Source organism: Cadophora gregata (assembly GCF_030347475.1).
Source record: "Cadophora gregata isolate MNR1 chromosome Unknown scaffold_11, whole genome shotgun sequence".
Taxonomy (NCBI): domain Eukaryota; kingdom Fungi; phylum Ascomycota; class Leotiomycetes; order Helotiales; family Ploettnerulaceae; genus Cadophora; species Cadophora gregata.
In genome coordinates this window covers 1,547,904-1,562,163 of record NW_026695934.1, presented here as the reverse complement: position 1 = coordinate 1,562,163, position 14,260 = coordinate 1,547,904, and the positions used below count along the sequence as shown (strand labels likewise).

Genomic DNA, 14,260 nt, shown 5'->3' with positions numbered 1-14,260 from the left:
ACTTGCACGGACGGAAAAACTCGTGGCAGAGCGGGAGGTACCAGTCGACTGGGTCAGGAAATCGATGGCCAGACATCGACATTTCGTAATCCTAGTGTAACTCCTCGACAGGGGGTCCGTTTTGAGAATGGGAAAATGCAAGATAGGGATATGAGCCATGGCCCAGGCCAATGTGATTCGACTCGGCTGTTGGGTCAGGGACTTATTGTTTGGCGATGAAGATCACCAGCAGCGTCGCCCCTTCGACCAACGTGGTTCGCGCATGTGGTCTGCATGGCCGTCTGAGGTTCTGGGCCAGTCCCCCTGCCACCCTCCTGGCAGATGACTTCAGCGCGTAGATTGATATGATTAATATTTGAATGATGACAGATTGGAAGAGATAGATAATGCACGCTGGGAGCAGAGAAGTGACTGATATGTAACACTGAGCAACAAGTACTGAGGAGTTGTGAATCATAGCAAAAACAAAAACAGCAGTATGAGTATGAGTATGATTAAGTGAGGTTTGTTTTGGCAGAAGATGGAAGGATGGGACGATGGGACGGTGGGACGGGACGTGAGAAGGGTGCAGGCGAGTTGGCGCTCTCTTGGATGGAGATGGATTCGGCCTTAGTCCCGGGGCAAGCGAGCATCAGCCGCTAGCGATCAACGGCATGGGCTGCTCCTTGCCTACTCTCGCTACTGTAAGGTATGACAGTGTATGTGTGTATGCACCTACCAGCCCATGCCGCTTTGCCAGAAGAACCCCTCCTTCGATCCCGGACATCCACATCCACATCCACATCCACGTCCTGACTTGACTTTCGTCCCCAAAAGCCACCACACCACACCACACCACACCACACCACACCATACCCTTCCACGTCGTCACGACTCGACGACCATATCCACGACAGACAGACAGACAGGCCCCACTCACTCTCAACAACACAGTCACCATCCAAACCCCCGTTGCTTAGCTTCCTGTCGTCCTCTTTCTGCGTTTCAGCCCGGCCTTTTTTGGCAAGCCTCGACGCCTCGTTCTGTTCCTAGAAGTCCCTCCTCACCGCCGCCCACTACAACCGTATCGACTACTGCAACACCCAAAGTATACCAAAGAAGCACACTGCTCAGCGATATCATCATCCCTACACGAGGCACGCACGCACGCGCTTCGAACCAAACACCGCCTCCCCTGCCCAAGCTTCTCTAGCTTCCAGACCTCTCTTACAATTTCCAAATTCATCTTCCCCACTTGCTGCTAGACATCCATACCATACACACATCTGCAAGGCCTCATTCTATAAAGAATCGCCCTCCTCCCACATCTCGAGGCTTGTCTCAGGACCAGCTTTTGATTCAGACAATCCCCTTCCTCTCCGCGAGAAGTACTTCGAGGATCTTCGGAGCGCCCTCGGCGTCCGGCAGACCACATAGCAACCACATCCACACCCTCATACTTACTTCTTGATACTTCGGAAATGTCAGGATACCCAGGTTCTGGCTACCACGGAGGATATGGAGGACCACCGCCTCAGCAGTACCCGCCCCAGCCAAACTACTACCCGTAGGAGCAGCATGGCTTCCATTACAGACGCGTATGTTAACATTTTGCAGACCTCAGCACAATTATGGACCTCCTCCTCCACAGCAAAACTATGGCTATCAACAGCCCCCGCCACCACAGCAACCATACGGATATTCACAGGTAAGACCTTCTCCGGAGTGCCAAGGAGAACGAGTTCTGATTTTGCTCTTGGTAGCCTCCCCCACAACAGTACGGTGGATACAATGGCGTACCAAATAACCAACCTCAATATGGCAGACCTGGTACGTTAACTCTACTAATTCATGTTTCAAAGCTGATACTGGAGTTCTGCAGGTATGCCATCAGTAAACTCGAATGCTTACGTCAATGGAAACCACTCGGCTCCAGCTCCTCCCCCGCAAACTATGCAAAGCTTTGGCAATGGCGCACCACAAGGCTATGCATTCCAATACTCAGCCTGCACGGGACGAAGGAAAGCCCTACTTATTGGGATAAATTATTTTGGACAGAGAGGACAATTGCGAGGATGCATCAACGACGTGAAGAACATGTCAGCATTTTTGAACGAAAACTTCGGCTATCAACGGGATGATATGGTCATTCTTACCGACGACCAGCAAAATCCGATGAGCCAACCTACGAAGCAAAACATACTCCGGGCAATGCATTGGTTGGTAAAAGATGCGCGGCCGAACGATTCTTTATTCTTTCACTACTCCGGTGAGTACTTGAGTGCTTGAGAACCAGAAGCATACTGACAGGGAAAGGTCATGGCGGCCAAACCAAGGATCTTGACGGCGATGAAGAGGACGGCTATGACGAAGTCATCTACCCAGTGGATTTCCGACAAGTTGGGCATATCGTAGATGATGAGATGCACCGAATTATGGTAACTCCATTACATCCGGGTGTGCGATTGACAGCTATTTTCGACTCTTGCCATTCCGGAACGGCACTCGACCTTCCATATATTTACTCCACCCAGGGTGTGCTCAAGGAGCCCAACCTCGCCAAAGAAGCCGGACAAGGTCTTCTTGGTGTTATTTCTTCATACAGTCAAGGCAACATGGGCGGTGTTGCCAGCAATTTGATGGGCTTCTTCAAGAAGGCCACCACAGGAGATGATGCATACAATAAGACCATGGCCACCAAGACATCACCAGCTGATGTCATCATGTGGTCTGGAAGCAAAGATGATCAGACATCGTCAGTACATTCTTTTATTTCTTGCCATACGTAGATATGTTTTTGTACGAATGGGTGATCAAAAAGAAAAGTAATGGGATGGCGTTTTTGGGGCTTTAGCGGGCGTTCTGGATAATGGGCGGTGTCCCACTTTGGCTGCAGGGCAAGCCCCTGGCCAATGTAACAGTAGTATATGTCCTAATTAACATAATTTGGAAGCCCTAAGGCTACGCCATTGGCCAAATACGGCTGAGGCGTGGGCTTAGGGCTGCGAGTCACGTTGGGTGACCTGCCTGACGGACTAGCTGGATTGGGGGCTTCCTTGCTTTCATCCCCCGTTCTGCCAGAAACCAAAATGAATAAAGAGAAAGCTGCTGACTGTTTACTTGATAGGGCTGACGCCACCATTGCCGCACAAGCTACCGGTGCCATGTCCTGGGCCTTCATCAACGCCATGAAGAAGAACCCACAGCAGAGCTACGTCCAGCTGCTCAACAGTATCCGTGACGAGCTCGCTACCAAGTATACTCAGAAGCCGCAGCTGAGCTGTAGTCATCCTTTGAGTAAGTCTCTTATTCCTTGCCTTCTGTACTTCCTTCCTTCCTTCCATCCCTCCCCTTCATCTTCTGCCAGGGCCAAAAATGACAAGACAAATACTGATTGCAACCATTCAAGACACCAACCTCCTCTTCGTAATGTAAACATTTTGCCCATTGGGCTTCACTCACTCACTCACTCACTCATTCGTTGTATGTATGTATGTATGGGGTAGATTGAGCTCGGGCTTGGTCTTAGCTTGGGATCTGGGAAAGGCGTTCTTTTTGGGATGGATGATATTTTGAAATCGGAATTGGAATGAATGGATGTATGGATGTGCATATGGGGAAAAAGCACAGGGTCTCATTTCCTGTTACCATTACCACTTCCTAGGTTGGCTATTTATATACTTTAGTGTCAAATATATGCCAGGTATTCGAGCTCGACGCTTTTGGTTTATGAAATTATCCCTGGGTAGTCCCAAAGCAAGCCGGCCAGACTGCTGTTAATCTGCCCCCTTCCCGCTAATAACATAGAGATAGCGAGAAGAATTGCAAAAATGTTCATCACTACTTAGGGTCTCTACGGTGCTTGCTCTTTCAGTAATAGACATTCTCATTGTGATCTTTATTTCGACTCCGACTAGACAGGTACCCTCTCTACAGTAAAAAAACAATATTCATTCATTCCTGTCTTTGTCTTTTGTCGTCTTTTCGGCAGTAAACCAAACATAATCAACAAACAACAAACACCCCTAAACGCTCATCCAATGCATTGCATGTGGCTCCATGCTCCCAAACAGTCAGCCAGCTACTCCAACGCCGAAACCATCAGTCGCAAAAAGGATGCTTATCGCATACTGATCTTAATATCAATATCAATAGACCAGGAAAACAAAAGGTCATGAATCATCCCTGTCTTCCCTCCAACACTCCATCCGTCCATCCATTCATTTACACATACGCAGATCGTGCACCACCACTACCTGAAGTACCCTTTCGCTTCGTAACAGCCGCTGAAGCCACCTGGGGAGCAGTAGCATCCCCCTTCTGCTGCTGCTGCAAAAGCTGCATCTTCTGCTGCTCGATCTTAGCCTCGATACGTTCCTGGATCTTGCGCGATTCGGCCCATTTGGCAGCACCCATCTTCATCCGAACCGTAGCTCGAATGGCGATGGCGACGAGGCGGATGGTAGGCTTCTTCTTCTCGCGGGGAGGTGGGCGAGGTACGCCGGCGGATTCGAGGATGCGGATATCTGCTTCGTTGCTGGAAGGGGGCAAGTGTTAGTATGTGTATTTCATTGGGGAAGTGATGATGTGATGAATGTGACTTACCAAGCTCTGAACAGCTCGATCTGCAAGGCCATGTATTTCTTCGCGTATGCAGCGTCGTCACGGAAATTCTCTTCTCGTTGGCACTTAGCTCGCAACCACTCTAATTGCATGGCTCTGCCTCTCATTTCCTTGACGTGCATCTTCTCGCGCTCTTCCATGGCTTGCTTGAGAGCCTGTAGCTGTTCGGAGTCGTCGTTGACGGAGAGAGACATGTTTGCGAATCTGACGCCGCGGGTGAGGTTCTTCTTCTCTGTCGCCCACAGCTGTCTTTCCACTCCCCAATGTCTCTCCTCAGCATCCCAGTGCTTCTTCTCAGCGTCCCAGTGTTTCTTCTCCGCATCCCAGTGGCTCATTTCGGCTTCCCAGGTCTTGATCTGAGTATCCCAAGTCTTCTTCTCCGCAGTCCACTTGTCTTTGGCTTTCCTGTATTTACGCTCAAGATTTTCGAGTTGCTCGTGGAGGGAAGTGGCTTCAGAGCGATGCAGAGCTCGCTCATCTCTGACACGCTTAAGCTGGGAGCGAAGTTCTTGCTCGGCAGACGTGATTACAGCGATCTTGTGATCACGCTCCTGGACGACAATTTCGAGGGATTCCGCTTGTAATTGAGTCTCACGCAACATTTCATGGAGATCCCGACGTTCAGCAACGATACTGCGGTCCTCACCAACGTTCTGACGTTCATGCTGGAGTGCTTTCTCCAGACGGTCGATTTTGCTGCGTAGGCGAGTGACCGTTGCATCGGAGGTAGCGTTCTTGGCCTCCAACTCTTCTCTAGCAAGTTCGGCTTCATCGAGAGCACGCTCTAGCTCGTCTTTCTCTGACTCCCACGAGGCTTGCTGAGCTTGAATGTCGATGTTGAGCGCTGTGATCTTCTTGCCGGTTTCCTTCTCAGCATCCTTCAGCTGGGTACGAACTTCTTTGAGAGTCTGGTGCGCTGTAGCGAGCTGGGCACGAATCTCAACGACTTCAGATTTGCGTGCAGAGCCATTGATAGATGACCGGGGAGATGAATATACGAAACGAGAGATTTCAGTCTCATGAACCTTGCGTTCCAGCTCCGTAATCTGGCGTTTGAGGGTCCGGACAACATCCTTTTGAGCTGCTTCACGCTGGAGGAGCTCGCTCTCCTTCTGGCGTGCTGATGAAAGGTCGTGGCGGATGATTGAGAGCTCGTGTGCAACATCAGTTTGACCATCAGCAGACTCAAGTTGCGCCTCGAGCTCTTGAACCCGAGCCTCAAGCTTTTGGATCGTCTTCTTAGCTGCTGCTAGCTCCTTCTTCTCAGAGGAACCTCTCAAGATTCTCTGTAAGTCACCAATTTCCGAGTTGAGACGCCCTTCCTCAGCGCTGGCTCTGTCGAGCTCTTGCTGGAGCTCTGATTCAACAGCCTGTTGCTGTGCAGCTGCAAGTCTGTTTTCTTCCCGAAGTCGTCGAATTTCACTCTCCAATTTCATCTTGGACGTGCGAAGATCCACTCTTTCCTGATCCAGACGGAACGTGCCTTCCTCTTGCCGTTGCAATGTCCTTAACTGGCTCTGAAGCTCATCACGCTCTGCTATCGCATCAGCCTTAACAGCACGTAGAGAGTGCATCTCAAGCTGTAGACTCGAAAGTTGATCTTGGAGCCCTTGCTTTTCTTGTCTAACTCCAGCGAGCTGAGCCTCCATGTCTCTCAGCCTGGAATTTAGTTGCTGCTTGCTTCCTTCCCCAGCTTGCAAGTCACCCTGGAAGGCCTCAATCTCAGCACGTGAACTGGCAGCCATTGATTCTGCTTTTGCTAGGTCCTGCTTCAATGATTGTAGTTGTCGTCGGAGGATCTCAGACTCTTGCTTGGCAGCTGCGACATCCTGGTTGGCTTGGTCGCTCTCATCATCCAGGCTCGTCTGCAGGATCTCCACTTCATCCTCGAGACCTTCCACTTTTTCAGCAAGAACTTTCTGTTCTCGCTGGCTGATTCGGACTTGCTCGCGAAGACTCATCATTTCATCCTTGTTTCTCTCAAGAGTATTAAATTGCCTGTCCACGTCATCCTTGAGCTCTTGAATTTGGCGATTAAGAAGAGATTCCTGATTGGCGTGTCTCTCTTTCTCACTCTCAAGAGCTTGCTTGAGTTTGGATTCCTTGGTTGAAAGTGTGCCTTCAGCTTCCTGCAGCCTGTCGATAGTTCGTTGCAAGCCGGCAGCCTTTTCTTCGGCCATCTCCTTCTCCGATTCCAGACCTCTCCGCTCGCTGGCCCAGACCTCATACTGCCCATCTACGTCGCGCTGCTGTTCTCTCTGCATGGCCTGAACGTTCTCAATTTCATCACCGAGGCGGTTGATTTCCTTGAGATATTGGTCCCGGACCTCGCGTTCGTTGTTGAGAGATATTGTTTTCTCATGTTCAAGCTTATCTTCGAGGTCCTCGATGGTCTTTTGAGATCTGGCAAGGTCTCTTTGGAGGCCGGCGGACTCAGTAGTCAGTGCATCATGGCGGATTTGGAGGAGGTTCTTCTCATCTGAAAGTTGGTGAAGTTCGTTCTGAATGGTCTCGACTTGCTTCAAGAATGACTCCCGATCCCGCGTTGACGATTGATTTTCGTTCTGGATCGTCTCTATACGCCTCAGGAGAGACTCACGCTCTCGACTTGAGGACTGATTTTCGTTTTGCAAAACCTGGACACGCTGCAGAAGCGACTCACATTCCCGGGAGGAAGACTGGCTCTCGTTCTGGAGAATTTCGATCTTGTCCTTCAACTTTTGCTCCTTGACATCACTATCCTGTTTGAGGTCCTCCATCTTCTCCTTGAGCTTCTTGATGTCACGAACTTTGTCCGCATGTTCGTCTTCTAGGGTTGTGTATTTCTCTCTTAAGCCTTCGAGTTCATCCTGCAGTCGATTCGCCTTCTCCTCGATTTGCCGGCTTCGGCCCTTGGTGGTCATGGATTTGTTGGCGATCTCTTCTTGTAATTCTTGCAGGTCTGCTTCAGCACGTTCTTTCTCTTTGATGGCATCCTTTCGCTCCTCCTTAGCATCTTCAGCTTCCTCCTCAAGGCGCTTCAGATCGTGTTCTAATTCCTCTTTAGCATCTTCGGCCTCCGCTTTGGCACGCTTCAACGCCCGCTCCAGCTCCTCAATGGTCTCCTTGGCTTCGTCTAGCTCTTCGCTGACTTGGGCATTCTCCTCTAATTCCACAACTCGGCGTTGAGCATCTTTCATAGTGTTCTGGAGCTCTGAGATGGTGTTGTCGCGCTTCTCAATGTCATCTTTGAGATTATCTAGTTCATCGTCTTTGTTGTCGAGTAGGCGGTCTTTTTCTCGCAGATCGGCTTTGAGGTTATCCACTTCGTCATCTCTGTTATCGAGCAGGCGATCCTTCTCTCTTAGGTCGGCTTTGAGATCATCGACTTCGTCCTTCAGGTTCTCGAATTGGGCTCCTTGACTCCTCAACCGATTGAGCTCTGCCTCGCGCTCCTCAAGTGTCTCACGCATGCGATCCAATTCTTTCTGTTGATCCTGGTTCGCGTGTTTCCGCGAATATTTATCTTGTATCTCCAAAAATTGTTGTCGGTACGTCTCCACGTCTTTCTCGGCGCTGGCAAGAGTTTTGCGGTACCTGAGGAGTTCCTTCTGCATTGTGACCTTTTCCACCTTCAGCTCCGTGTTCTCCTTCAAGGCTGCTTCACTGAAACCGGGTCCAGCTTTCCGTAGGGCCTCTTCCAAGAAATGTATTTTCAACTTCAATCCAAAGTTCTCCTTCTCTATCTTGTCGATAACATTCTCTTGCTCCCGTAACGATAACTGATTACCATCTTGCAGAACGCCTGGACCTTCATTGCGTCTAGGAAGCAATGCCATAGGGGTGGAAGCGGCACTGCTGCTATCGATTTGTGGCATTGGTGTACTCGCCATGTATGAACCATTTCGAGAATCGCCAAATACCGAGCTGCCATGAGGTAGAGGACCCAGATCTTCAGGGATGTTGCTTAAAGCCCCAGGCTTAAGAAATGCTGGTGTTGCAGGCACATTCTCTTTTCCTATTCGAAGCGCGCTGTTTCTTGTAGCACTCTTGAGCAAGGGCGTAAATTCTCCGCCGCCGAGTCCTGCAGGAAGATTTCGTCTGTCACTGAGCGTTGCGCGACTTCGAGGCGTCTTGAGGTTGATCGCGCCGCGCCTGCCATTCTCAAGTTGTTGTAGGAGGTTATTGTTATCTTTTGAGGGTGACTGAAAGGACTGCTCCTGTGATATATCGAAGTCTAGTTGTTGTGTAGAGAGATAAGTCGCATCTCCAAGGTTCGTTCGGGGAGTGTCGAGACCCCCAACTCCGGCTTGCACCATATTGTAATTGAGTTGAGCTTGCGCAGCTCAGCGATGAAGCAATAGAGGAATAAATCAATGTCGCCAGTATGCAAAATTCCCAGTCGTAGCCATGAACTCCAAGTAAATGCGCGGTCGGCCGGTGTAGCGGTGGGATGTTGAGGTTCTGGTTTTTGCGCGGACGCGACTTCTTCAATGTTTACACCACTTCCACAACAAGACTAGCGGGCTTATCCCTGCTCATGGCCCGAGCTTCCTTCGACGCCACAGCTAGAAAATCCAAACATCAGCTTCAGCCTTGTCCTGGATGTACCGTGACAATATTTGCTCTTCATCGCCATTATGGATACTCCACAGGACGAATTCAAAGGCTTTGGAGGTGGCTTCGAAGGCTTTCCAAAGAGACTGCCTGAAGACTGTGTGGAGTATTCGCTTTTTATCATTGACTCTAGACTCAAGTCTCAGAAAGAGCTGCTTGGGAAACTGGAAGAAGTCCGGAAAGAGTCTCTGAAGTTGACAGGAAGCTTGTTGAAAGAATACATATGGCAGCGCGAGGCATTCAAGTTGGAGCTGGAAAGTGGTAAAGGTTCGATTTTGATGATCATGCTTCAGATAAAATTCGCTAAATAGTGTCCAGGACTTATGTACCTACACGGTCTCACGAACTACGGCGATTCGGTCGAGGATGAATGGCTCATTGTATATATCCTCAAACAATTAAGCACCAAGTTCTCAAATCTCTGGGTCAAAGTTGTGGATACAGATGGCGAATTCTTGTTGATAGAAGCCGCCAATGCTTTGCCACGTTGGCTAAATCCTGAGATAGCTGACAATCGGGCAAGTCTCATGTACTACCCAGAAGCTCGAGAGTATCTCCTAACAGCCTGCAGGTATGGATCAATAATAATAGACTCCGTATCATCCCCCTGAGTGCAGCTCCCGCTTCGTCTGCGGCCAAGGCTACAGCACCAGTCTCAAGACCTCTTACTCTTGAAGAAGCCAACAAAACCATTGCGTCCACTCCCCAGATACTCATAAACTCTCCCTTACTTGAGGAGGAGGCCTTCTATCGGATCCGAAATTATCCAGCTCAGATCACAACATCTCTGCACCATTCACCTATCACGATTCCAAGGAAATTGGCCTACCTCTTGCATGATCGGCCTGCATCCATCGCTCCAGCGGTAGAAGCTTTCTATCTTCGTGACCCGGTTGCGTTGAAGCCTTTACAAAGCAGTTCTGCGAATTTGATTTTTCCTCCTATCAACCTTGTGACAGTGTCGACACGGTTTACAAAGGTTCTCTATGCTCAGCTCAAATCGCAGCAGTTTGCAGCACCAGCATCATGGAAGGATATCCTGTCTAAGTCTGGAAGTCACGCCGCATCTGACCACATCGGTGTCAAAATCCACGCGCAGCATGAGTTGGGCATGAAAGTCACTTCCGGCTTTGAGATGTTGCTTACCGATCCTAAGAATGGAGATAATCGTATGGTCCGAGAATTGAAAATTCTGCTGGACGACCTCGAAACCGACGATGACATTGTTCTACCCACAGATGAAGATATTTCTAAGTGGAAGGATGTGAAACGAGAAGATGACGAGACTTGGCTGGACATTAACTTTGAGGACTTTGAAAGAGAATTAGAAGGGAAGAATAAAGGTGACAAGACGCCAGCGGCTCCTGGCGTTTTTGGACCTGAACCTCCGCCAGGATTTGGCGATGCCAAGACCCAAGCAGACCTGAAGAAAATGGTTGAGCGATTCGAAGCATTTTTAAATGACGATGACGCTGGTATCGATGGTGCTGAAATGGATGACATGGATATCGACGACGACGATGATGAGGAAGACGATGATGACAGTGAGGATGAGGATAAAGATGTTAGCTTTGATGAGAAAGAGTTTGCGAAAATGATGAGGGAGATGATGGGAATGCCTTCAGAAGAGGAGAATGACACAGGTGCCAGATCGTCCAGACCTGTACAAAATCATATGAATCGAAAAAGGATACAGGAACTCGATAGCAGCGACGATGAAGATGATGAGGATGAAGCTGCCGAGCTTAAGAAAGTGATGGATCAAATGGAGGCCGAACTAAATGAGGCTGGCGCCCTCAATCTGGACCCCACGCCAAGAAAGCTTGCGGCACTCAAAGGCAAATCGACATCAGAAAAGGATCGGGTGCAGAAATCCAGTGAAGACACGGATGATGATGACAGCGACAGCAACGAAGAGATCGATATCGATTTTAACCTAGCCAAGAACCTACTCGAAAGTTTTAAAAGCCAGGCCGGCATGGCAGGTCCTGGAGGGAACCTCATGGCAATGATGGGTATGCAATTACCTCGAGATGAAGACGATGCGGCACCGAATCAGAAGCAAAATTGAATGGATGCGATGATCATTGACCTCGTTACATGTTCCATGGGTATCACCACACTTCAACCTTCAATATGCTAACTATGCCCAAACGCCAACGCTAGTATGCTGCAGACTTTCCCTTCTCTTCCATCTATTTCTCATCAAGTTTCTGCCTTTTCGCAGCACTCAAGATATCCATCGACATGCTCCGTACCCGTTTTATGGCTTCGTCTTCGTCGTTAAATAGTTCGTCAAGCTCTTTCAATGCACTCGTCAATTTCCTTCTGCCTTCCAGCTCCCGCTTACTACTGTCGCTCTGCGGCCTGTAGTATTCCGTCACGATAGCTACAATGGCTCTGTAGCACTGGTATAGCAGCAATCTGCCCTCTTTGTTCTCTTCGTCCTCGATCACTTCGTCACCACCTTCGATCCAACCTTCAAGAAACTCCTCGCTTGGGCTTTCGAAACAACTTGATACCAAGGGATCTCCAAATACACCTTGACTCCAGTTCCGAAGTCCTGTCAATGTGACTTCTTCAATTGGCCCGTCTAATTCGTCTGCTTCGATCGTCCGTTCCACCATCACATTCGCTTGGTTGACGTTGATGATAATAAGCCTTGGCAATTTGACCGCGTCTAGTCTCCACGAGAGTCGTCTGTAGTGGGCACGAATGGTTTCGTACGGCAGCAGAACAGACATATCTTCTCCATCCCTCAAAATAGCTTCGAGTAGGGTGTTGAAAGCTTCGGACCACGTCTCTGAGCCCACGAGTTTCGGCATCGTCGATGACTGTTTGATGCTTGGTGGGTCGGGAAGTACCCGATTCGCCATCCCAAAATTTCCATTGGGTGACTTTATCGAAGCAAGCGTTCGAACAAAGGAGCCAACTTGTTTGTCAATTGAGAGCCGGCTGGTAACACTGAGTGGTGGAGCTAGCAATGAAATGGGTGTTCCCCTCGTTGGCTCGAGAATGCTGTATGGATATGGCGTCTCCTTCCTATTCGAGGAATGCTGGAGAATTTTCGGGACCAGCCCTGATAATTGTAAGGATTTTGAACAAAATTCTTCTTCATCATCATCATCATCATCATCATCATCATGAGAAGAAGCTCGCGATGCTGGTGGTGATGGGGATACTGGCCGCCTCGTCGTCTGAGCAAGAAAATACACAAGACTCGCTTCAGACGCCATAATGGTGGATTCGTGCCTCAACAAACGGATCGAAAGTCTAGGAGTGATAGAGAGCAGCAGCGGACGACCATCACTCATCTTGAGGAGATATAGTCTCGGCAACTGCGTCGATCTGATCTCCTTTACCGTCCCGAGAACCGCGCCGGGGACGACATGGCTCGCAATCTCCTTCAGCCGCTGAATGGGCAGGGTGTACATCATGGGCATCCGGCGCTGCGACTGCGAATGGGAATGTGACTGTGCGGCCGAATGGCAGGGCGAATGGCGGGGCGGTATTAATGCTACTCGTGCTCCTGCTCTTGGGGAGGGGCAAGACATGGCCATGATGCGGCGGCGTCGCAATCGATGCTCCCGTATAGCTGTCATGTAATGCAAGTACGGTGATATAGCCCTCCTTCGATACCGTTGCCTTGTACTCCTTTCCGACGCACGCCGTTGTTGGAGGCGTTGTCAGTTGTCAGATAAGACGAATGCCGAAGGAGTGGAGTGGATGGACGGACGAATGAACGGACCCCACGGCTTGTCTGGCGGTAGCGAGCGAGAAAACCCGGGAAAACCAACAGGTAGGAAGATCAAACTGGAACCCTCGGAAGCGGGAAGCAAGTGTGTGGAAACAGGAAGTGCCTGGACCAGGGGAGGCAGATCCGATGCCGTTTGACTGGGTCGGAGTCCAGGTCCAGTCCTCGTACTTGCGGGTGCCTTCTTGTGAATTGGGAGCGTGTGAATGTATGCTGCATCAAACGACAGTGGTCTCCAAACTCGATTGTTGTTAGTCGTCTGGTAATAAGAACGCCGGCGTATATCAGAATGTGGAGTGTTATGCTGTGTGACGTGAATGCTCGATGCAGGCAGTCCAGCTCAGCCCCCAGGAGAATGTGACTGAAAACGGAGAAGTCGGAAATTAAGATATGTATGTTGGTGCAATTGGCGCTGTCGTTGGTAGTTGGAGATGATAGCGCATATATATATGTGACACTCGCAGCGTTCAGAAGGCGTCTCCGATTCCAGGAGTCCAGTGGCCAGCTGTCAAAGTCTCCAAGGCGAAAGGTTGTAGGTCAAGATGCAAGACTAGACGTCATGTCCTTTGACTTTTGCAAAGAACTCAGACTCATTGGGTGGAATAGACGAATTCGTGCATTGCACTGGTACAGCCAGTAGGCAGGAGAAAACGAAGGTACATTAGCTAGATGCGTTGATGTAGGTCAGAAGTAGGTCCATGGACAGTAATTGGTGTATGTATCGAATGAAAGAAATCATGCATATGAAAGATTGCTTCCCGACCAAAGGCCAGAGGTGCTTGTCCTCCCGCCGAGTATCTATCGGATCCGATATGTATTCTGTGGAGTTGATTCAGAACCAACTCATGTAGATACCGACCAGGGTAAGCGAGAAATCGCAGACCGACTATCAAGGAAAGCCTATCAAGTCGCTCTCTCCGCTCTCTGCTATGTCTATCATATGCAAACGCTCGGGAGTGGGACTACACTCTGGTTGACTTTCCAGACAAGACAGAGCCCATGACCATCAGCATGATCCACGCGCACCACAATTCCAGCCCTGTTGGAATTCGAGATCTCGTTAAAGTCGTCGCTGCAAAATCCCCTATTGGCTGGCAATAAGCGAAGATGCAAAAAAAGTACATGTCGAGTATGCGGCCGCTCATGCACAAATATGCAGCCAGAGCAGGGACGAAAACTTACGCGGTCTTTTTGCATGTCTGTCGTTGGGATTGGCTTGGTGGGGTGTCAGGGGGCAAAATTGAAGGCGGCGGTTGTGTCAGTTAGCGATGGAGAGAAAAGGGGGTTGTGATTGGGTGGCTCGAGGGG

The 14,260-nt window shown here is 49.7% G+C and overlaps 5 protein-coding genes across 5 annotated transcripts; 3 read left to right on the top strand and 2 right to left on the bottom strand.

The window, feature by feature from the left end:
- Positions 1–1,460: 1,460 nt before the first annotated feature.
- Positions 1,461–2,768, top strand: MCA1_2 (Ca(2+)-dependent cysteine protease; the record flags this gene model as incomplete). The annotated part of the gene is made up of 5 exons (XM_058495888.1): positions 1,461–1,546; positions 1,597–1,687; positions 1,743–1,809; positions 1,862–2,248; positions 2,296–2,768. 5 exons carry the CDS (start codon positions 1,461–1,463, stop codon positions 2,766–2,768), a joined length of 1,104 nt encoding a protein of 367 aa, XP_058354617.1.
- Positions 2,769–3,068: 300 nt separating this feature from the next.
- On the top strand, positions 3,069–3,414 carry MCA1_1 (Ca(2+)-dependent cysteine protease; the record flags this gene model as incomplete). Its single annotated transcript, XM_058495887.1, has 2 exons — positions 3,069–3,276; positions 3,389–3,414. 2 exons carry the CDS (start codon positions 3,069–3,071, stop codon positions 3,412–3,414), a joined length of 234 nt encoding a protein of 77 aa, XP_058354616.1.
- A 449-nt stretch (positions 3,415–3,863) lies between these two features.
- Positions 3,864–9,143, bottom strand: ONS95_002621 (uncharacterized protein). Its single transcript, XM_058495886.1, has one exon. It carries the CDS (start codon positions 8,898–8,900, stop codon positions 4,581–4,583), a length of 4,320 nt encoding a protein of 1,439 aa, XP_058354615.1. The 5' UTR covers positions 8,901–9,143; the 3' UTR covers positions 3,864–4,580.
- A 17-nt stretch (positions 9,144–9,160) lies between these two features.
- ONS95_002620 (uncharacterized protein) lies at positions 9,161–12,343 on the top strand. Its single transcript, XM_058495885.1, has 3 exons — positions 9,161–9,465; positions 9,517–9,716; positions 9,770–12,343. The coding sequence occupies exons 1-3, from the start codon at positions 9,222–9,224 to the stop codon at positions 11,267–11,269; spliced, it is 1,944 nt and encodes a 647-aa protein (XP_058354614.1). The 5' UTR covers positions 9,161–9,221; the 3' UTR covers positions 11,270–12,343.
- Positions 11,394–13,726, bottom strand: ONS95_002619 (uncharacterized protein; the record flags this gene model as incomplete). The annotated part of the gene is made up of 1 exon (XM_058495884.1): positions 11,394–13,726. Exon 1 carries the CDS (start codon positions 12,798–12,800, stop codon positions 11,394–11,396), a length of 1,407 nt encoding a protein of 468 aa, XP_058354613.1. The 5' UTR covers positions 12,801–13,726.
- Between the last annotated feature and the right edge of the window lie 534 nt (positions 13,727–14,260).